Genomic DNA, 24,902 nt, shown 5'->3' on the forward strand with positions numbered 1-24,902 from the left:
GAAAATTATGCAAAGAAGCAAGCTTATATAGCATCACAAAAAAAAAAAAAAAATATTCACCACACATGTCATTCTCCTAATAATTTTTCTAATTCTTCCTTAGATTTATTCAGATTATGCACTTTGCCAACACCATATGGAAGATTGTTCTAACAATCAACTCATTGCTAAAAGCAAGTTTTCTCATCTGTCTTGCAGCCATCCATTTTTAGTTTGTCCCCTTATGTACATTGCCTTAGAAAGGGTAAGGATGCCATCACCATTTGAAGTGTTACACTTCAGTAAGGTTTCTTAATAGGTACCTAGTTTCCAAGCACTGCAGTGTGCAGAATTGAAGTCTTTTATGGTCATCAATTTAAAACCTTAGATGCTTCAATAAGGTTTCTTAGATGCTTCAATAAGGTTTCCAAGTATCCAAAATTGAGATCTTTATGAAAGTGAAGCATTCCATACCTGAATGCAGTGCGCAAGGTGTGGGCTAAACATTTTCTTATACAACAGGATAATCACCTCCATGTCCCTGCAGGCACAATTCCTGTATATCACTGTAGGACCACATGAGGTGTAATAGTAGCCTGTCTGCACTGTCAGAGCACCTCATGGCAGACTGTACAATTACACTTTGGTTTCTTTCATTATCCACCACCTTGGTTGTGGTAGCACAAATTGGTATGTTATTATGGGATTATTGTTGCCCATATGGGCAGCAATACCTTGCATCTAACAATATTAAACTTCAATTGCCACTTGCTAATTTTTTTTTTTTTGGTCTTCTTGCAGTGGCACGCCTTGATTCCTGTCATTAACCACCCTGCCAAACTTAGACAGTAAGCTTAATATACCTTCATCAGTGTTGATAATAAATATTGAAAACAGTGAGGGTCCCAGCACTGAACCCCTAAGGACTTCACTAATAATATTAGGCCAAGAAGAGCATTCCCCATTTATGACCTCTGTCTTCTTCCTTTCAACCATCCCTTTATCCATAGCAATAAAATAATTATTGCTATGGACATGAGTCCATGAAGTGTTGTCTACTGATTAGCACTGTCTTCTCCCACACAACCATTTATTTATATATAGCAGTAACTTGTCCTTAATGCACACTGTTCCAATTTGTATAGCAGTCTTTCATGTGGAACAGCTGTGAAAGCTTTACTGAAATATAAGTATGTGTAGTCAAATTAGTAACCAATCAGATTGGTCAGACAGGGTCTATCTTTATTAAAGTATGCTGTGATTTCTGTATAACTGCTTTCTGGTCAAGATAATCCTGCAGTATTTCTTTGACCACTGACTCTATTTTCCCTGGAACAGAAGTCGAACTGACAGGTCTATAATTACTCACTTTGCTGTCTGATTTCCCATTCTGAATAGGAGAGAGATTTGCACATCTCCAATCTGAGTGAACATTTTCTGAATCCTAAGGATTCTCTCATAATCGTAGTCATAATTCATATCTATATTTATATGATTATATTGTCAGCTACAGGTGCCTTATTATCTTCAACAATATTAGTTATCATAAAATCATTTAGCTACCAGTTGGTTACTCGGTATACTTTTGGTAACCCCAGCTCTACAAACTTCTTTGTTTATTAATATAGATGGAAAATATTTATTCTGATTGTCAGCAGTTTGAATGGGATCATCAGTAGTTGTGCCATTCATATCTGTTTTGACTAATGTGATTCATCCCTTTTCTTATAATTTTGACATAAGCAAAGAATTCTTTGCTAGTTTTCTTTGCATTCTTGGCCAAAGACTCCTCATAATTTACCTTAGCTTGCATCTTTAACTAAATCCTACGTGAATACACAGTGGTCCTTGCCACATAGTTCGCAGATGCATTAAGAATTTGCAGATTCTTAATGCATCTGCAGATAAAAGAAGAATCAATTTTCTCTTGTTACCTCTTTAACGTCCTTCTCTAGAAAAACCAACCAATAAATCCACCCAAGTCCTGCTAGTGTGTGTGTATGACCAACCCACAAGTTCATGTCAGTATCTGGACAGTTCTTCTCATCCAAGTTCTTCAGAGTTTCTCATCCAAGTATCATGAGCCTGATTTCTGCATTATATTCCATTAAGTTCCAAATACCAAAATGAAAAAAGTTTTTTTTTTTTTTCTAGACTTGTCATTTATTACTACTATGTATTTACAATATATATAATCATTCATTTTGTGAGACATTCAATGCTAGTTCACACTATAGTACTTAATGATACAGTAGTATGTATTTACTATTTATGGCAATTTGGTTCATACTTGCTATTTATACCTTATATTAAAAAATATTGGACAATTGCAACTCTTATACTCCCATACTATTTATTTATTCAGTTGGAGATCATAATCTCACTCGTGGACAGCAAGGTGCTAGCAGGGTTTACATTAGTTACAAGTCAATAATTATAATAATGATGATAAGACTCGAGATAAATAATTAGTTTATAACAATAATAAAATGAGATATATGAAGTTATAGAAATAAATAAAAATAAATGTATAACAAGAGTAAATGAATTACAGTCAGGTATGCTACAATGAACAGTTTTTATCAATAAAATCAGGATGCTACACTGGTGTGCAAAACTTAAAGACCAACACTATTTCTTAGGTTTCAACCACAAAATCAAATGAAACAGCCTGTGGCAATTTGCATAACTGTGGCCGTTCAGTAGAAAGCTGGTGCATATGAAAAAATTTGAATTGTGATGAGAGAGTTCACATAAACAGATAAAAGCAGCAGTTATGTGCAAATTACCGAATGGTGAGCACGATTGCTACAGACGTTCGATTGGTTTCATACAGTGTTTACCCACAACGAAATATGGCTGCAGAGTTTGGTATCGCCTATAGCATTGTCTCACTTGCGTGGTCGGCCTTCAGAACAACAGGTACAGCTGTTCGAAGGACCAGTCGTGGTTGTCCACGAAAAACAATGCCCATCTTCCACAAAAAACAACGCCCAATGATGACCGATATATACTCCTACAGGCCAAGAGGGACCGACACCAGATAGGGGGATCCATTGCAAACCAGCTGCACAGGACACAGGATATCGGGGTTTATTGTGGCCAGCGACTCCACACAGGTGGACTGTTTTCTTGATGGCCAGTACGCTGTGTACCTTTAAAACCTGCCCATCGGAGACACTGTTTACTGTGGTGCATCAAACACATGGACTGCACAGCAGCGCAATGGTAAGGTATTCTTTACTGATGAGAGTAGATTTAGTCTCAGCAGTGATTCTGGATGTCAGCTAATCTGGCGAGAGGTTGGCACACGGTATCACCCCACAAACATCTCTGAAAGGGATCGATATGACTGCGAGGTGTTCTCATCTGGGAGGCGTTATCTTGGATGGACGTAAACACAACTCCAGATACTGAAAAGCTCCATTGGCTCTGAGTTTGTGTTTATGGATGATAACGCCACACCCCATCGCACTGCAGCTGTGATATCCTTTTAGAAAGTCGGACATTGTTTGTATGGATTGGCCTGTCAGTTCTGCCGATCTAAATCCCATCGAACACATGGAACGCTCTGTGGAGACGCCTAGTGGCATGTTCACCACTGAAGATGGTGCTGACAGAGGAATGGACAAAGTTACTGTAAGAACTTATCAACAATATGCGGTGCAAAGCCTGCATCGACATTAGGGTGGAGACCCTAATGAATCATCTTTGGCAGTGATGCATATGTATCATGGCAGCAAGTGCTATGTTGCCATTTTTGAATAAAGTCCCTCTGTACCATTTTGTTTCTGTTGTTGTGTCGGTGTTGTTTCCTGCATCATTTGTGTACCTCACCTGGTTACTTTGGTATGCTTTTCTCATATCCAGGCCACTCCTATGAGAAGCTACAGGTGAAAACCCGACTGGTCCTTATGTTTTGCACACCACTGTACAATAAACACGGAGGAATACTATTGGCCAACATAGCGTGCGCATGACGCATCGGAGCCTTCCCGCTTTTATTATAGTGTCAGTTATCTTTGTTGTTGGCGCCTCCATAGCCAGGTGTGAAGGAACAACAGTGGATAGCACACACTTCTTGATTAGACCGGGGTTCAAGCCCGTCACCACCAAATACGGAGGATGCGGAAAGGTCAGGGAATGACCACCGCATATAAGCAATATGGCCTTAGTTGCTAATGCTCTTAAAAACCAAACAACAAACATCATCTTTGTTATCATTTGTAAGGTTCAGTTATTAGTTTAGTTCAGTTATCTGCTTATTTGCCCTTTAGCAGAGAAAATATTTTTAAAAATTATTCTAATATATAATTTTAGCCATGAGTTGGCAAAATAGAGTGAGAAAGCTAATTAACTTAGACAATAAGAAAAATAATTTCCAAGCTAGAAAGTGGAAAAAGTGTAGGAGATCTAAGTGCTGAATATGGTATGGCTAAATCAACAATCAGTACAATTTTAAAAAACAAGGAAGAAATAAAAAGTGCACAGATTCATGAAGGGAATCTCTAGGTTAAGCGGTTCATGTTGTAATATCATGGAAAATATGGAAACTCTTCTATTAGTGCGGATTAATGAAAAACAAATGGCAGATGATAGTGTCAGTGTGGCAATTATTTGTGAAAAGGCCAAACAATTGTTTGAGGAACTTGGTGCCAAGGCTCCTAGTACAAGTACTGGTTCTGTGAAGGAGTTTTTTGGGACCAAGGGGTGGTTTACCAGATTTAGGAAAAGGACTGGATTACACAGTGTTGTGAGGCCTGGTGCGGCTGCCAGAGATATGGACACTGCTCAGCGACATTGTGAGAAATTTAAGAAAATAATGAGGATTTCTTTTGCAGCAGGTGTTTAACGTGATGAAACTGGCCATTTTCTGGAAGAAAATGCCATGTAGAACATCACAAAGGAGAAGACCACCTTGCCTGGCCATAAGCCAATGAAAGACTGGCTTACGTTGCTCTTTTGTGCCAATGCTTCAGGTGACTGCAAAGTCAAACCACTGCTCATGGGTGACCAGGAATTTTTTCTCCGACTGGGTGACTGAGGTGTTTGGCCCACAGTTCTTGACTACCTTAGGGAAAAGGTTTTCTTGGTCATGGACAAGCTCCAGCCCACCCTCCTAATTTGATGGAAGAATTACCAGATGAGTTCAGTTTTATCAATGTTCACTTCTTGACACCTAATACGATGCCTCTCCTCCAGCCTATAGACCAGCAGGTGATTGCAAATTTTAAAAAACTCTACACTAAGACACTGTTCAGGAAATGGTTTGAGGCCACTTCTTCCAGTGATGTGACTCTGAAGGACTTTTGGAAGGGTATATATAGTGGATGCTGTTTTCTTAATTGTGGCTGCTTAGAAGGAAGTTTCTGTTAGGCGCTTGAATTTGTCTTGGAGGCCATTGTGGCCTGACATTGTGGCTCCAAGAGACTTCAAAGGCTTTCAACAGTTGGAGGAAGAACCTGTTGTGGAGGAAATTGTGTGTTTGGGCAGTTCCATGGGCCTGGAGATCAATGTGGAGAACTTGGTGGAATTGGTGGAGGACCACAGGAACAAGCTATCATTTGAGGAGCTAGCAGAGCTTCACAATGAAAAGGCAGAGGCACTGAAGAAGAGGAAAGCTTTTGGGGATGACAAGGAAAAAAGCCACAGCATTCCAGCTTGAGGACCTTAAAGAGGTGTTATCTTTGCTGGAATAAACTGTCCAAACTTATAAATAAAAGATTATCACCTGGATATTGCCGCTATGGAAATGGACCTTAATTATTTTAATGACACCTTGATGGCCCACTTTTGGAGGGTCCAAAAATCCAGGATAAAGTGGTCAACCCTGGATTCTTCTTCAAAAAAGGTGGACAAATGCCCTCCAACTGATGAACCTCCAACAGGATGGTCACCCAAGATGAGTAGGAACGATGACTCCTCTCCTTCCACCTCTATGTGATTTTTTTATGATTTTTATTAGGGAAAGTTCGATTATAGTTTTCACTAGGCAAGATTGTTTATCCTTTTCATGTGAGTTAGATTGTTTATGCTTTTTATTAGGGAAAGTTTGTTCATATTTTTCACTGAGGAAACATTGTTTATGCTTTTCAAATTTTATGTACAGTGTATAAAAGTTAAATAAATTTAATTTTATATTATTTTTACACTCATATTTTTAATTTTGTTATTTAAGTAATTGTATTGGATGGTAACTTTGCACTAGACTGTGGGCCTGGAATCGATTACCCCTAAATACATATATTTCAATGTATGCTAGAACGAACAGATGCTATAACGAAAGAGGTTCTAGAACCAATTACGTTTGTTCTAGCATACCCCACTTTATATAAAAATGTATAGAAATGGATCAATGCAATTAGCAGGAAAAAGTCTGACGTCTGTTACGAACTTAATTGCAAAAAGTGACCATTGGCAAATCTCAGGTTGAAAACAGCTCATCTTGAATTGGCCCTGTCAGCCGCTGATGTGGTGTTTCTTAGGCATTTATACAGTGGATTGATCTAGCAGTATGTGTTAACATTTTAGCTTGATGCTGTTGACTTGCTCTGTGAAGATTAGAGGTATCACAGCTACTGTATTATCTACTAAAAATATATTCAAATTTTTTCTGAATAGTTAGCTACGTGCATAATTTTCAAAAATTTGGTACATGCACAGAGCGTATTCTGAATATGTGCATAATAATGATGGAAAAAAAAAAAAAAAAACAGAAAAATATTGGTGTCATGAGGATGTCAGATTTATGAGGTTCTGTAATGTAGAATATCAAAATCACCTCAATGGAATTAAAATTCAGTTTTCTCTGTCACTCTACAACCTAAAGAAATAGCGAAATCCAGAAATTAGGCAGTAAACTGGAGAGGTTGCTGTCTTAGTGCATCAGTTGAATCAAGGTCTCATGTTGACCTCCACATCATAATTCTGTGAGTGTGGGGAGAGGGGGGGATGATAATTGGTTAGCAATTAGCTGTGATTTAAAGGAAATTAAGAACACTGTTACATTACATGAAAGACTTAAATGTTTACTGAAGTGAATTGTATCAATTTACACAACTAGTGACATTTCGAGGCTCAACTGTACCCTATCATTATTCCTATGGGGGAAGCTAAAACATGAAAGAAATCAAATGAGCAATTGTAGGTTTACAACAGAATTGCATTGTTAGCATTAGCAGTGGCAAATGATACAAGAAAGCAAGCTTATATAGCATCAGCAAAAAAAGGAAGGGAAAAAAAAAAAACAAAACACGGTGGCTTCCATTTGACCTATTCGTTCCCTCCAATAGTTTGTCTAGTTCTTCTTCTATTTATTTAAAATCTCAACTCCCACAACAAAAAATGGAAGTTTGTTCCAGCAATTAACGATCCACAACCATGTACAGTGCGTCATATATAATAAAATATTAGCAAATAGTTTTTTGGCTCCCGCTAAACTTGTTTCGTAAGTGTTCCATGACTAAAAAAGTTTGGGAAACGCTGGTCTAGATGATCCTACATTACTTCTTTAGCCAGTGACTCCATTATATTCCCTGGAATAGAAGTTAAACTAACACGTTTGTAATTACTTGTCACCCTTTGATTCACTTTGTGAATTGGGGATTCATTCTCACATCTCCAGTCTGCAGGGACTTCCCCTGAATCCAAGGATGCTCTAATTATGGCTAAGGGTTTGCTTACCTTCTTTGCTGCCTCCCTTAATATAATTGGATATATCCCATTCAGTTTTCAGAAACCCGAGCAGGATCATTAGCAGTCAAGCCATCAATATCGAGCAGTCCAATTTGTTTTATTTCTTTATAGTGTTTACATAAGTAAAGAAATTTTTGCTGTTTTTCTTTGCATCCTTTGCCAAAGGTTTCTTGTAATCTGCCTTTGATTGCCTGACCCCCTAGTGACTTGTTTACAGATTAGCTTATAGCTACCATAGGCTTCTGTGTTGCCCTATAATTTATATGCATTCCAAGCACTTTTTCTTCTATGCCATAGTTTCATCGGACATCCATTTAGGCCTATACTTTGAAGAATATTTCTTAGTTGGTATGAAAAGCCTAATAGCTTCTATGATTAATTCTTTGAATTCTTCCCATTTAGAATTTGTTGATGGTACCACCATCAGTTGGTTCCACTGTATAGGACTTAAACACTCTGAGACCACTTTAGTCACCTTTACAAAAGCAATAACCCTTCCCTTAATCTCTGATGGCAGTTACATCGTTAAGTACATCCCACATCAGCACACTGTGATAACTGCCACCTATTGGTTCCTTTATCTGCAGATTCTCAATACATGAAGAATGATGGCTGATAATCAGATCAAGGGTATTACCCCCTCTAGTTGTCTCTTGAACGTGCTGCTGTAGAAAACAATCCACAAAAGGCTTGCTGGTGTGTGACCAACCCACAAGTTCCAATCAATATCTAGGAAGTTAAAATTCCCCATTATAAGATAATCTGATTTACTGGCCCACTATTTCCCTGTACATTTTCTTATTATACTCATCAGAGTCATTAGGACTATAGCACACTCCTACTCAATTTTGCTTTCCCAGTTCCTATCTCACACTGAACTGACTCTGCATTGTTCTGTTCACCCATGTCAGCTGGATGCACTTCCTTAGATTTTGTGTTTCTTAACTAACAGCATAACCCCTCCTCCCTTCCTATCATGCCTATCCTTTCTGTACACGTTGTAATCTGTAAATTCCAATTCTGCTTCCCTTATATCCGTGTGACACCACATCTGATGTCCCACACTGTATCTGCCTTTGATGTCTTGACCAGCACCTCAAATTCATCAAATTTGTTTACTAAACTCCTTGCCTTGGTGTACATGCAAGTATACATGCACCCGTTCTTATCCTTATTTACCCTAATACAGCCCATGTATTTACATATTCCATGATTACTCTCAGTAGTTCTTGAAATCTCCAGCACCTTGCTTTCCAGGCTGCTGTTCATTCCAATAGAAGCAGTGCAAGAATCAGTTTCACCTCTGCCTGTGGCTATTGTTAATCTATTATTCCATGAATTTCCCAAGCTAGCAGTTTTCCGACCCATCTAACACTGCCTTGATAGCATCAGCAAATATATTGTTTCACCCTTTCAAATTAAGTGCATCTCATCCCTGTAGAAGCATCTCTCCTGTTAACAAGCATAGACACACTGAGAAAAATTCTACCACATAAGCCTTACACAGTCTCTCCAGGGTCAAATTTTTTGATACGGTTCTCATTATACACTCTCATTTATCGTGACTGAGCAGAATTGTAGACACTTTCAAATTTAACCCTAACTTTTTATTATTATTTTTTTTAAATATTGCCCTGTACTTGTTAATTAAGTCTGCAGATCTCCTACTCTTAATATCATTAGTGCCAACACTTGTACAACAGTATCACCTTTTGTGCCCTTAAAACATATTTGCTGTCCAATGTTATCAACTTTTCCTCCTGCAGATATACCCTGGTCTTATTCCACCTATCCATTTTGCACAATATATTTCCCATTTCTCTGACAATTGAGTCACAACAACTAGTTCCCATATTATGAAGTTTTATTAATAAATTTGATAAAATTTATTTGGCATTAATGTAAGATAAATTACTTTAAATTTGCTGCGCTACAAAATTACAAAGAATATTTTACAAGAAATTGTGCATGAGGAATATTGATAAGATTTGAAATTAAATTCAGAAAGCACAAGGACCACCTGGTGCAATAGAAAGGAGTTGCATAAAAAAAAAAAATATATATATATATATATATATATATAGTTAACTAAAAAAAAATATAGTTAACTAACCATAATTTTCTGTGTTATATATATATAAAAAAAAACACAGAAAATGATGGTTAGTTAACTCCAAAGATCGGGGGGGGGGGGGGGGGGGGGGGGATATGCTAGTAGAATCTAAAGAAGGATTATCAAATAGGCAAGATTGTGGAAAGGCTTCCTGAATTCTGGAAGTTATCCCAGACTGCTAGACTGGGATAGTTGAACTGGCTGACTGTGACTGTTTTTATGATACAGGAGAGGGTGTGATCAATTAGGGGAATTATGCATTTCTGTCTAAGAGGGCTGACTTCAACCAAAGGTATTTGCTAGATGAAAAGTGTGTCAGGCTAAGATGGATGGTACTCATTTGATAAATAGGCTGGAGGTTGAAGGAGACTGTTTTGGTGTTAAGATTATGCAGAGATGAATCCTGATGATTAGGAACAAATCAAATTTGATGAAAATGACAAAATTAGAAATAAGGAGTAAAAAATGTATTTATATGGATTACAGAGAAACATTTGAGGTCAGACAGATGAAAAAATTACCAAGGAATTTAAACAGATCAGAAAAGAATAGGCAGGTTATTTATCAGAAGACTGTGTAGTTGTTGCTTTAGCCTTCCCATTATTACTTCTTGAAGTATTTTTAGCATAATGGATTGGAATCGATTCCTTGTTTCCCGTTAAAACCCAATGCTCAAAAGCACTGGATAAAGAAGGCTTCTTTGAAGAAGCTTTCTTGGGTTATATGGAAAAATTTTTTTTTTTTTTTTTTTTTTTGTCAGATGCTGTTATAAAGATGTTGATGCTTCCTAGAGGGTTTGAATACTGTTGTGTTTTGTAATGGCTTTGCTGATTCCTGGGAGATATTCTGCCCTCCTTAGAGTTCCTCCGTAGCCGAGTGGGCAGGAGCGGGAGTGCAGTAGCACACGCTCTTTGAGTAGACCGGGGTTCAAGCCCCTGACTGCTGAATACGGTCGATCTGCCAACCCGCACTGGACCAGCGTGGCAGATTATGGTCCATTTCCCTCAGCATGAATTGTTGAGGAGGCTTCCACCCTGCAGTGGGTTGATAATGGCTGCACTTTACTTTTACTTTTTTTACTGTAATTTTCTGTATGTGTTTTTTTTTTTTTGTGATCCTTTCTACAATACCAGATGGTCCTTGCACTTTTCAAATTTAATTTAAAATCTTCTCAATATTCCATGTGGACAGTTTCTTACAAAATTCTTTGTAAGAAACTAATAATTTAAAGTAATTTATCTAAACTTAATATTGTATTAAAATTCATTAATGTAATATGCAAACCAATTGTAACCCTAAATCTGCTAATTTGATTTCTTTTGTGTTTTAACTTCCCCTGTAGGTCTAATGACAGGGTTCATTTGAGCCTTGAAATGTCACTAAAGCATTAAGTGTAAATTAATGTGATTCACTTCAATAAACATTTTAAACTCTACCATGTGGTGTAACAGTGTTAATTTCTTTTAAATTATATATATGTGCTGGAAGGATAGTGGATACTTGCTGAGAAACTGCCCACAAATAAAACTGCAAGTATTAATTAAGTCTACTGTACAAAGACAACCTGTAAATATTCAAAACTTTATATAGGGTAATTTACTCTATTGGTAGTGGGTGGCTTAAGTGTGAAAATTTGTTAGTATAATAGGCTCATCTGAAATTGATATTTTGCAGTTTGATATTTATTATATTACATTGGGAATTCTCAAAAATTTGATTCCATGTCATCTATCACAGGTTAAGTTTTTGCGCACTACTGTTATTGCCACTATCCAATGCATGATTGTTAAATTTCACATTGAGCTCATTTTGTTATTACATGTACAGTATGTGTGACAACTTTGGTTTGCTCATGCTTTTGATGTTGCACTTGTGTTATATCTAATAAGAGGAATGCACTTTTGTGGTTTTTATAGAAACAACATGAAATCTGCTACTTATTATCCTAATCACTCAGATGCTTGTGTGCCATAGTTAAGTGCTGGCCTATATACTTATTGTCATATTTTAGTAAGGCATTACATGTTTGTATGACTGGAATAAGTGTACCAAATTTCTGAGACTCTTAAAGAAGTTACTGTGTTTTAAAGACTTGGGAATTATGAATCAGTATGAAATAGGAGAAATATATAATTCAAAATACCAAAAAGTCAGTGCAGAACAGTTACATGGTGTGAAGAAAACATCAGTGAAAAAAAAAAAAAAAGAAGTGATATCTCCCCCCTCTTTTTTTTTTTTTTTAAAGGGTATTGATAAGGCAAGAATGGATTATGGGGCTGAGTTGTAATCACCAACATTTTCATTGGATATAAACCTGATCAAGACTACAGAGAAGACTGACAAAATGCCTCGGTAAGTTAATGTGATATTTATTGTTTACTAATTGGACATTTTCTGCTGTACTGAACTTGATTGGTAGAAGGGGAGAAGTAGTGTTATTTAAGGGTTGATAATAAAAAAGTGGGATATTGGTATCAGTGCTGCAGTTATGTGATATTACTCAGAGGTCTTTTTAGGAATTAGATTATGTAATTAATATATGTATATCTTCTGATTAACAACTTGAACTTCCTCGAATAATAGGTGGAATTGACAGATTTTTATAATAAATTATCAGAAATAGAGAAAGATTTTGGTTTCTATTTATTTTGCAAGTGGTTATCTTTCCCCCTTGTTTAATTTTATAACCATATTTGCATATTAGCAAAATTATTTTAGAACTTTGTCATGCAATTTTTTTGTAAGAACTGTATTATTTGAAAAATTTAATTCCATAATGGGTGCAATATAATTTTATTATAGCAGCAGTCTATCTATCTATGAAACTTTCACAGCAGTCTATCTACATTCACACATGAGAAGTTATTAAGGTTTGAAAATGCCAGAAGGTTATCAAATTGTAGCAGGGTGCTTAATGATTTTGTAATAACTGAGAACAAAGTGGAGGAGAAATTGTTGAATTTAAACATAAGAAAGGCACCTGGGGTGGATGGATCTATCCAGTTATATTAAAGGAGGCGGCAAAGGAAGTAAGCAAACCCTTAGCCATAATGAGGGCACCCTTAGATTCAGCGGAGTCCCACGGACTGGAGATGTGCAAATGTATCCCCAATTCACAAAGGGGGATTGAAGGGTGACATGAGTAATTGCAGACTGGTTAGTTTAACTTCTGTTCCAGGTAAAATAATGGAGTCACTGGTTAAAAATGCATTGCAGGATAATCTAGACAAGACTGCAGCAATAATTCAGACACAGCATGGGTTTGTTAAGGGAAAGTCTTGTCTGGCAAATTTGATTGGATATTACGATGTGGTTACAAAGGAACTGGATGCAAAAAATAATTTTGATATCATATACTTGGATTTCAGGAAAGCTTTTGACACTGTTGTGCATGGAAGACTACTGTACAAATTGGAGCAGAATGGTATTAAGGGTAATTTGCTACAATGGATAAAAGGATGGTTGAGTGGGAGAAGACAGAGGGTGGTAATCAATGAGTGCTGCTCTTCATGGATAAATGTTATTAGTGGTATCCCAGAGGGTTTGGTGTTGGGTTCACTGTTGTTTTGTATATTTATCAATGATATTGATGAAGGTATATCAGGCTTAGTATCAAAGTTTGCAGATGATACAAAGGTTGGCAGTGTGCTACTGCAACAGGATCTAGAAAATTTGGGCAGATGGGTTAAGAAGTGGCAACTGAAGTTTAACATTGACCAATGCAAAGTCCTGCATATGGGAAGAAGTAACCCCAGAGAAACGTACCGACTGTATGGTACTACACTTAAGGTGGTTGAAAATGAAAAAAACCTGGGAGTAATTGTGCATTCAGATATGAAGTTTTCTGAGCAATGCAGACAGGCTGCCAGGGCAGGTCATGGGGTTTTGTTAATGATATACAGGAATTTTGCTAGCAGGGAAAAGGAGGCGATTGTCCCTCTGTATAAGGCAATGGTCAGTCAACCCCTTGAGCACTTCGTACAGGTCTGGAGGCCTCATTTTAGGAAGGATGTAGATTTGCTTGAGTGTGTACAGAGAAGGGCAACAAGATTGGTGAGGGGAATGAAGGGATCCTCTTACCAAGAGAGGCTTAAATTATGCAAATTGCAGCGGCTGGAGACTAGGCACCTGCGAGGTAATCTGATTGAGGTGTATAAGGCCTTGAATGGGTTGAGCACGTTGAATTCTGATGGGATTCTTCCACTTGTTCAGATTACGGACCTAAGGGGCATAAATTCAAATTGAGGAAGGACAGATGTAGAATAGATGTGTGGAAATTTGCCTTTAGCCAGCAAGTGGTTAATTGCTGGCAAACTTCCATCTGTTGTTGTGGAAGTTGATAGATTAAATAAATTTAAGGAGGAACTGGACAAACATTTAGAGGGAATTGTTGTGTAATTTTTTTTTTTTTTTTGGTTGATGCTGCGTAAGCTCATACACTTGCTTTCTTGCATCACATGCCACTACTACTACTTTATTTGGGATAAATTCATAGGTATTTTATTTCATATCATCACTGCTGTAAACTTAGTGTTGTGTTATTAAATTTGCCTCATTAATGGACATTCTGGATAGAGGAGGGTGGGGAAGGAGAGAGACAAACTTTAGCCAAGAATTAAGCCAATGACTTTAATCAGCGACTTAAATCACTCGAGCAGAAATGGGTGCCTGCAATTTTTGTGTATACCCACTACACGTATTCGATACGTAAGAGAGTACAAAGACTTTAAACGAGTCTCTCCATGATAATATAGTGGGTTTGCCAATTTTTTGGAGAAATATAGGTTCATAACCAGTCGAAGACTGGAGAAATTCATTACGGCTTCGGAGCTCAGATTGTAGTTAGCTGGTCCAAACCACAGCGAGTTGGGTTGTTGTCCATGAGTTTTTCCCATGAAAAGCACTTGTTATACTCTGCTGCTCCTGCCCATTTAGGCTGCATGCAGTAAACTTCTCTCCCTGCTCCTGCAGACATAACTACAAGTATATCTATTGTTAAGTAATTTTTTAGTATTGTTTTGACTTTTAATTATATAGTTTGATTACAACTCTGAAATATTTCATGCAGTCTCTGAAGTAAGGTGTAGTGAAGAAGCTATCATAAAGTAAGGTTTTGTAAATATTTGTATTCGAGATTAGTAAATTCAGTCATTAGCCCTTAAGATTTGTATTTTTAATCCATTTAGGTTGGTTCCTTTATAAAAATGCCTTCAACTTCAATATTAGATCAAATATTTTATAGACATCATACATTTTGAAGTTACTCATATGGATAAAGCCACACTACTGAACAAAAAAAGCAACTGCTGAACATATATATCTGGAAATAAATTGGGCCATAGAGGACCACCGTTATGTAGATCTATTGCATTGGCAGCTTGATCTTAGTATCATTCTGTCGCGGCATGGATTTGTTTAGCGTTCGAAATGCAGTGGTTCTCTGACTATTATGGTCTCGTGGTCCTTGGATGAGATGGGGCACAATTTTCAGTCCATCCTATTCAATTCGATATTATTTTATGTTCTCCTGTTATTAGTCTTATTTTTCTCTTTGTCCTGTATTGTTGGCAGAATACATTTCGAATTAAGTGATATTTCACTTAATTCGAAATTCAGTGCCATCGGAGGGTCACCATTAGATTTGGACTTAACTTTCTAATTTTTATATTTGGACTTCACTTTCTAAATTATTTCGGAATGTTTCTCCAACTACAACCACATTACGGCTAAAAGTTTATTCATTACAGAGTATAAAACTTAAAGTTAGCGATTAAGTATACACAGGTGCCCCCCCCCCCCCCTCACCCCCGCTTAACTCTGATAATTCGTTCTGGAAAAACAGTGCTAAGTGAATCAGCGCCAAGAGAGTGCCATGTTCCCACAAGGTAACATGTATTTGTGAGTTGCAGTCTATTCCATAGGATATTTCCCAATCAATAATAAATGGTAGTGAAAAGATGCACAAATGTCAGTTAAAATATTTAATATTCAAATTTTTGTACATATAAAAAAATTTCTACATTACATATGTATATAATTATGTGGTAATTAACTAACTAAAATCATGTATATATCAATCTGATGGTCCGAAGATACGAAAACACAAGTTTTCGTATCTTCGGACTTAAAAATGTGTTGATTTTGGGTTGTGCTTTGGCCCTCTTCGTCTCGTACATCATGTAGGGCAGTGTTTCCCAAACTTTTTTAGTCACGGAACACTCAACATATTCATGGAACACTTATGAAACACAAGTTTAGTGGGTGCCAAAGAACTGTTTGCATAATATTTTATTACATATGATGCACTGTGCATCGGGAGCATCTTTATTTCCAACAAATGTAAAGCTGAAATTCAAATAACTGTTATTATACTTTTGTTTTGGTCTTTTATTAGTTGGTTCTTGTTTGTTTTACTTCGGATTTTTGGGGGACAAAAGGCTTCAATTATTCATCCTCACTTTGAAGTGTGACAATATTGTGTTCATTTTCATTGACCACAGTTGCACTACTAGAAGTACTTTGCTTCTCATTTTAAAGTTCCTTTTTTCAACCACAAATCTATGGTTGCATATTTTAATAATAATATTTTGAAATACTAATAATTATCAAAAACAATTTACACAAGGAATAATAATTATCAAAAACAATCTACACAAGGAAGTGAGTTTAGTTACGATATCGGTTCTCTTCCTCCTCTCCTTCAACGCTTGTACTCCAGGCTAAATCACGTACGAATGGCATACTAGATTACCACATTGCTACTTTTTCATAGGTGTCATTACCTCTACGCATACTTCTCTATGCAAAGCCCACCAAAATAAAGTTTACCGTGGTCTATTTGATTATTAGTCTGTCAGTATATTAATAACTGAAAAAAAAAATGTTAAATATTATAATGATACAAAAGTGGTGTATGCTACAAATATGCAAAATTTATTTATTTAATTTTTTTTTAATTAAGTATGAGATTTCGCAAACACTTGTTCACATCTAATGGAACACTAGTATTCTGTGGAAGACAGTTTGAGAAACGCTGATGTAGGGATTCATTTTTCTTCAAATTTCTTATTACCTTGGCACCTCGTTCCATGTCATGGTCGTTCTCCCAGGAATAATCACACATTTATTCAAAGTGTTCAAAAGCTTCACTAAGCCTTTTTGCAGTCAATGACTTCATCCTTTCTTCATCTGTAGGATTGTGATCATCTTCTCCCTCATTTGCAAGCTCTTGTTCTTTTATCATTTCCATTAGGTCTTCATTAGAGAGGCCATCCCTGTCGTTGTCGATCATCTCTTGTATGTTGTCAATTTCATCTAGTCCTGCTTCTTTTTCGAGCTCAACAATTTGTCCTTTAACATTTTCAATGGAATCATCAGGTTCTTGGGAATCCTTTATGCAATTCTTCTAAACTTTCCTCCACACTCCATTCATGGTTTTCTGAGTCACTTCATCCCAGGCACTTCAAATGTAGATGGCAGTTTTAATGTTATAGGATTTCCAAAACTCCTTTAGGCTAGGTACATTTTCAGTGTTGATGGCCTTAATAGCTTGGGAAAATGTGTTCCTTATGTAGTACACTTTAAATGTGGCAATTAGTGTTTGGAGGCATGTAAAATATTGTGATTGTGCAAGTCTTCTAAGCTATCTTTGCTGGATGTCTTGGCACATTGTCCATGATCAGAATTGCTTTGTAATGAAGGTTACTTTTTGCACAATATCTTTCCATTGCAGGACAGAAGAATTCAGTGTACCAATCAATGAAAGTGGCCTGGTTACCCAAGCCTTTTTTATTAGCCTTCCAAATTAGAGGTAGGTTTGATTTCGCTAAACCTTTTAAGAGCCCTTGGATTTTCCAAATGGTAAACTAAAAGGGGTTTTAATTTAAAATCCCCTGCAGCGTTACCACCCAACAATAAAGTCAAATGATCCTTCTCCGCTTTGAAGCTTGGCATTTTGTTCCCTTCTTTCGATATGAAACTTCTTTTAGGCATTCATTTCCAAAAAAAGACTTGTTTTGTCTGTTAAAAATTTGTTGAGCAGTATAACACCCCTCTTCAATAATTTTAACAAGTTCTTTTTTGAAAGTTTTGGCTCCTTGATCTGCACTTGCAGCTTCTCCCTGGATTGCTACATTGCGCAGGTTATAGTTCTTTTAAATCTCTCAAACCAGCCCTTACTAGTATTAAATGCCACATTTTTTTTTTCAGGGTGAACGTTCTTCAAATCTTCATATAGACTCTTCAATTTTTCTTTAAGAATAATTGAACTTAATGGAAGTCTGCATTGAATATTATCTTCAATAAAATTATTTAGAAGTCTCTTTGCAATCATAAGAGCAGCCCTAGTCAATTTAGTTGCCTGTCGCCAACAATTTAGAACAGCTGTTTTTCTATCTGCGAAAATTGATTCTATATTTTTTATAATTGTTCTTACAGTTGAACCTGCTAGTCCTAAATTATTGCACAAATCCACTTGTCAGTGACCGGAATCAGTTCGCTTCAAAACGTCTAATTTAATTTTCAAACTCTGGTTTTCTTACCTTTGTACTGCATCCAGAAAGGTGTTGCTTTTTCATTCTTAACCGCCATAACTCTCTGAAAATGTAACTGCGTTGCACTGATTGTGATATGATGTTAGAGTACAGTAAACGGCCCGTTAAGGATGACGTCTAACACTGTATGTACCAAATGATGACTAGAATTCCTCTGGAAATATTGGCAAGTGAGCTGAACAGTGACGAGTGTTTTATTTATCTGAAAAGTTCCTTGCAGCAAAATCAAACGGTAGCACTGTAATCCTTTATTGCATGAAAAGTACTGTAATCAATTACAGTGTGAGTCTTGGAGAATGTTTTCTGCTTCAAATGGATGGACAGTACTTGTCAATATTTCATCTGGAAATAAGCGCCTCCGTAGCCAGGTGGGAAGGAGCAGCAGTGCATAGCACACGCTTCTTGATTAGACCGGGGTTCGAGCCCGTCACCACCAAATACGGAGGATGCGGAAAGGTCAGGGAATGACCACCGCATATTCCCGGAGCAATATGGCCTTAGTTGCTAATGCTCCTAAAAACCAAATAACCAACTAACCAAATAACCAACCATCTGGAAATAATGTCGTCGTGTGTTTTATTGTTGTCATTTTATTCTTGTGTTTCATTCTTGTCAACACAAAAATGTCAGGTTATCGTGTTTTATTCCGAGAAGTCCCATGCAGTAAAATTAAACAGGGAAGTTATCTTTTATGTTACCGAAAGTAATTCATTACGGTGTAGGAATGAAAACTGCTTTTAACAGATGTATTTGCCAATATTTCCAAAGGGGTCAATCTCAAGACAGTGCAGTTTAGAAGATAGAATGAAGTAGATATGGCCATTTGGATAGTAAAACAAACAAATTTTCTGTACTTCGGGATGTACTCTTACATGCTCTGAGGAGTTCACAAGATAAGAGAATACAAGAAACAGCACTGCATTTAGCACTCATGGGCATGATTGTATGAAATACCCTTTTTGAAAGTTATAGTTCCCACAGTAAAACAAAAGAAGAGGCAGGGAGTAAATCTATTTTTCAATAGGGTGTCTTTTTATTATAGGTCAGAAGAGGAAATTCAGACTTTGTAACAGCATATGATACTGAATGGCGAATTTTTTCCGCTTGTGTACTAAAAAAGAATTTCTCCCTTGAAACTTTGTGATAACATCAAATCCACAGTATATTGAAAGCTTCAATTTTGTACATAGAGTAGAAATTATAAAAATAATTAGTTAATTTCATGATGGCTATTTTCTCCTTTTGCCAAAAAAGGCTTAAAAACGGACTGGACTGAAGCAGGGTTTTAAACATGCCAAAAATTCAAACTGTATGCTAGTAAAAGAATGTTATAGTGAGATACCGGTTATAATATAAGAACAATGTTATAGTGAATCAGTGTAAAGCGAACTACGTTATAATGAGGGCCTGCTGTGTGTGTGTGTGTGTGTGTGTGTGTGTGTGTGTGTGTGTGTGTGTGTGTACACACATATATTTCTCTCAGCTGCACAACTCAATGGCAGAGCTCACTCTTGTGCATTGGACAGTACAGCTGCAATCTTCAGGGCAGAATGTGCTGGTCCCACAGGAGATAGTCAGTGTTGGTGACTATTGTCAGGGAAACAGGAAATATATTATGCAAAAAGAATAGGTGGATAGGACCAGGATATCTGTCAGGGGCAAAAGTTGATGTTTTAGTGCAGATTATCATCTTTTAAGGGCACAAAGGGTGACATGTTGGCACTAATGGCATTAAGCCTAGGAGATCTGCGGACTTATATAACAAGTTCAGTTCAATGTTGAAAAAAAGGTTCGAGTTAGGGTTAAATTTGAAAGTGTCTGCAATTCTGCCTAGACACGATAGAAGGGAGTATATAATTAGAGCCTTGTCAATCAATTTGTCCCTGGAGTGATTGTGCAAGGTTCATTCGGTAAAATTATTCTCATTGTGGTCTGTGCTTGTTAACACGAGAGGCTGTTTCTACAGGGATGGGAAACCCTTAAATAGAAAGGGTGCAAGAATATTTGCTGATGCTATCGAGGCAGTGTTAGGTGGATGGGAAAACTGCTAGCTTTGGGGATTCACAGACTAATAGATTAACGGTAGCTGCAGGCAGAGTTGAAAGTGATTCTTGCACTGCTTCTATTGGAAGGAGCATCAGTCTGGAAGTCAAGGTTCTGGGGTTTTCATGACTGCTGGGAGTCATCATGGAACAAGTAAATACATGGGCTGTTATATAACTAAGAGTAAGAACAAGTGCATGTATACTTGCATGTACACCAATGCTAGGAGTTTAGTAAATAAAGTTTAATGAATTTGAAGTGTTGGTCAAGACATCAAAGGCAGATATTGTTGGGATATCAGAGACATGATGTCACACAGATATAAGGAGTGCAGAATTGGAATTTGGGGAGTACAATGTGTACAGAAAGGATAGACAGGATAGGGAGAGAGTAGTAGTAGTGGCATGTGATGCAAGTATGCAGTATGCAAGTATGCAGCATCAGCCAAAAAAAAAAAAAAAATACAAAACAATCCCCTCTAAATATTTGTCCAGTTCCTCCTTAAATTTATTTAACCTCTCAACTTCCACAACGCCAGATGGAAGTTTGTTCCAGCAATTAACCACCCGCTGGCTAAAGGCAAATTTCTGCACATCTATTCTACATCTGTCCTTCCTCAATTTGAATTTATGTCCCCTTAGGTTTTTAATCTGAACAGGTGGAAGAATATTAGGGTTGAACTTGAAAGTGTCTGCAATTCTGCCCAGACACGATAGGAGGGAGTATATGATGAGAGCCTTGTCGATCAATTCGGCACTGGAGGGATTGTGCAAGGCTCAAGGGGTAGAATTTTTTTCAGCCTGGACTGTACTTGTTAACAGGAGAGATTGCTTCTACAGGGATGGGATACACTTAAATAGAAAGGGTGCAAGAATTTTTGCTGATGCTGTCGAGGCAGTGTTAGGTGGGTCGGAAAACTGCTAGTTGGGGGGGATACAATGACTAATAGATTAACAGTAGCCACTGGCAGAGGTGGAAGTGATTCTTGCACTGCTTCTATTCAAATGAGCAGAAGTCTGAAAAACAAGATGCAGGATATTTCAGAGACTGCTGGTAGTCATTGCATTACAAGTAAACACATGGGTTGTGTTAGGGTAGCTAAGAATAGAAACAGGTGCATGTATACCTGCGTGTACACCAATGCTAGGAGTTTGGTAAATAAATTTGATGAATTTGAGGTATTGCTCAAAACATCAAAGGCAGATATTGTTGGGATATCAGAGACGTGGTGTCACACAGATATAAGTAATGCGGAACTGGAATTTGGGGAATACAATGTATATAGAAAGGATAGACAGGACAGGAGGGGAGGAGGGGTTATGCTATTAATTAAGAAACACATAAAGTCAAAGGAAGTGAAGCCAGTTGACATCGATGGACAGTGCAATGTCGAGTCAGTTTGGTGTGACATAAGCATAGGGAAATCAAAATTGAGAGTAGGAGTGTGCTATAGGCCTAATGACTCTGATGAGTATAATAATATATTGTACAGGGAAATAGAGTGGGCCAGTAAATCAGAGAGTCTTATAATGGGGGATTTTAATTTCCCAGATATTGACTGGAATTTGTGGGTTGGTCACTCGCACACTAGCAAGGCTTTTGTGGATTTATTGGATGATTGTTTTCTACATCAGCATGTTCGTGAGGCAACAAGAGGGAGCAATACTCTTGATCTGATTATCAGTAGTGATTCTTCATGCATTAAGAACCTGCAGATAAATGAACCACTAGGTGGCAGTGATCACAGTGTGTTGAAGTGGGATTTACTCAATGAGGTAACTACCATCAGAGGTAAAGGGAAGGGTTTTTGTTTTCGTAAAGGCGACTATGATGGTCTGAGACAGTATTTAAATTCTATACAGTGGGACCAACTGATGATGTTACCAACAGCAAACTCAAAATGGGAAGCATTCAAGGAACTAATCTTGGTGGCTACCAGGCTTTACATACCAACTAAGAAATATTGTTCAAGGTTTAGGCCTAAATGGTTGTCAGATGGACTAATGAGACATGTGGCAGAGAAGAAAAATGCATGGGATACATACAAATTAATGGGTGACATGGAAGCCTATGATAGATATAAGTTGGTCTGTAACCAAGTCACAAAGGAGATTAGGCAGGCAAAGGCAGACTACGAAAAATCCTTGGCAAAGGATGCAAAGAAAAACAGAAAGGAGTTCTTTACATACTTGAACTCGAGAAGGAAAGGGATGAATCAGATTGGTCCACTGGATATTGAAGGTTCAACAGTTGAGGATCCTGCTCAGGTGGCTAACAATCTAAACGAGTATTTTGCATCTACATTCACGCATGAGGAGTTATTCAGGAAGGACAATGATGTAGGTAAAGTAAACATTGGCAGTGAGCTGGATGATTTTGTAATAACTGAGAGGAAAGTGGAGGAGAGATTGTTGAGGATAAACATAAAAAAGGCACCTGGGGTGGATGGGATCTATCCAGTTATATTAAAGGAGGCAGCAAAGGAAGTATGCAAACCCCTAGCCATAATTATGAGAGCTTCTTTGGACTCAGGGGAGGTACCCATAGACTGGAGATGTGCAAATGTAACCCCAATTCACAAAGGAGGATGAAAGGCTGACACAAGTAATTATAGACCTGTTAGTTTAACTTCTGTTCCAGGTAAATTAATGGAGGCACTGGTTAAAGAAGCACTGCAGGATCATCTAGACAAGAATTCAGTTATGGCTCAGACGCAGCATGGTTTTGTTAAGGGCAGGTCTTGCCTGACCAATTTGATTGGATACTATGATGTAGTCACAAAAGAACTGGATGCAGGGAATAACTTTGATATTATATATTTGGATCTTAGAAAGGCTTTTCATACTGTTGCACATGGAAGACTGCTGCACAAATTGGAGCAGTGTGGCATTGGAGGCAAATTGCTGCTATGGATAAGGGGATGGTTGAGTGGCAGAAGACAGAGAGTGGTAATCAATGGACAGTGCTCAATGTGGACTAATGTTATTAGTGGAGTTCCCCAAGGTTCAGTGTTGGGTCCATTGTTGTTTTCGGTGTTTATGAATGATATTGATGATGGGATATCAAGTTTAATGTCTAAGTTTGCAGATGATACGAAGGTTGGCAGGGTCGTTAAGGACACTACTGACGCTATGCTGCTGCAACAGGATCTGGAAAGGTTGAACAGATGGGCTGAGAGGTGGCAAATGAAGTTTAACATTGACAAATGTAAAGTACTACATATGGGTAACAGTAACCCCAGAGCAATGTATTAACTCTGCGGTACTACACTGACAGTGGTGGAGAATGAAAAGGACCTGGGGGTAATTGTGCAGGCAGATATGAAGTTCTCTGAGCAGTGCAGACGAGCTGCAAGAGTAGCTCATGGTGTATTGTCAATGATATACAGGAATTTTTCTAGCAGGGATAAGGAGGTGATTATTCCCTTGTATAAGGCAATGGTTAGGCCACATCTTGAGTACTGTATACAGGTCTGGAGGCCTCATTTCAAGAAGGATGTAGAGCTGCTGGAACGGGTACAGAGAAGGGCAACAAGATTAGTAAATGGAACAAAGGGTTGCTCTTACGAAGAAAGGCTTAAGTTTTGCAAATTACAGAGTCTGGAGACTAGGCACCGGCGAGGTGATCTGATAGTGGTGTATAAGGCTTTGAATGGTTTGAGCATGCTCAATGCCAATGGGATTCTTTATCTTTCTCAGAATAATCACCTCAGAGGGCATAAATTCAAATTGAGGAAGGACGGATGTCGGATAGATGTGCAGAAATTTGCCTTTGGCCAGCGGGTGGTTGGTTGGTGGAACCGACTTCCATCACTTGTTGTTGAAGTTGATAGCCTAAACAAATTTAAAGCTCAACTGGACAGGTATTTCGAACGAACGGAAATGGGAGAGGGTTTTTTTTTTTTTTTTTTTTGGCTGATGCTGAATAAGCTTGCTTTCTTGCATCATATGCCTCTACTAATGCTAATGCTAATACCATCAGAATCCAGCATGCTCAACCCATTCAAGGCCTTATACACCTCAATCAGATCACCTTGCAGGTGCCTAGTCTCCAGCTGCTGCAATTTGCAGTACTTAAGCCTCTCCTGGTAAGAGGATCCCTTCATTCCTCTTACCGATCTTGTTTCCCTTCTCTGTACATGCTCAAGCAAATCTACAGCCTTCTTAAAATGAGACCCCAAGACCTGCACGCAGTACTCAAGGCGTGCAGGTCTGGAGGGGTTATGCTGTTAAGAAACAAAATCTAAGGTAGTGCATCCATTTGACACGAGTGGATAGTGCAATGTTGAGTTTTCCCAGTGGTGTGGCATGAGCACTGGGAAAACAAAATTGAGTGTAGGAGTGTGTTCTAGGCCCAATGATTCTGATGGGTACATTGAAAAACTGTACAGAGAAATAGTGGGCCAGTAAATCAGATTGTCTTATGGGGGATTTTTACTTCCCAGATATTGACTTGAACCTGTGGCTTAGTCACTCGCACACTAGCAAGGCTCTTGTGGATTTATTGGATGATTGTTTTCT

General features: G+C 37.8%; 1 protein-coding gene across 10 annotated transcripts in view; it reads left to right on the top strand.

The window, feature by feature from the left end:
* LOC150087831 (bromodomain-containing protein 2-like) overlaps positions 1-24,902 on the top strand; it is a 676,121-nt gene that overhangs the window by 41,716 nt on the left and 609,503 nt on the right. Inside the window, exon 2 of one of the 10 annotated variants that reach the window (XM_090369216.1) lies at positions 12,033-12,139. The exons of the other annotated variants lie outside the window; for them this stretch is intronic. Within the exon in view, the coding sequence (XP_090225342.1) occupies positions 12,132-12,139 (8 nt within the window). The 5' untranslated portion in view covers positions 12,033-12,131. The remainder of the gene's footprint in view (positions 1-12,032; positions 12,140-24,902) is intronic. 10 annotated transcript variants of the gene reach the window in all.

The sequence above is a fragment of the Mastigoproctus giganteus genome, chromosome 3 (genome assembly GCF_048544385.1).
Source record: "Mastigoproctus giganteus isolate SK-2022 chromosome 3, ASM4854438v1, whole genome shotgun sequence".
Classification (NCBI taxonomy): Eukaryota; Metazoa; Arthropoda; class Arachnida; order Uropygi; family Thelyphonidae; genus Mastigoproctus; species Mastigoproctus giganteus.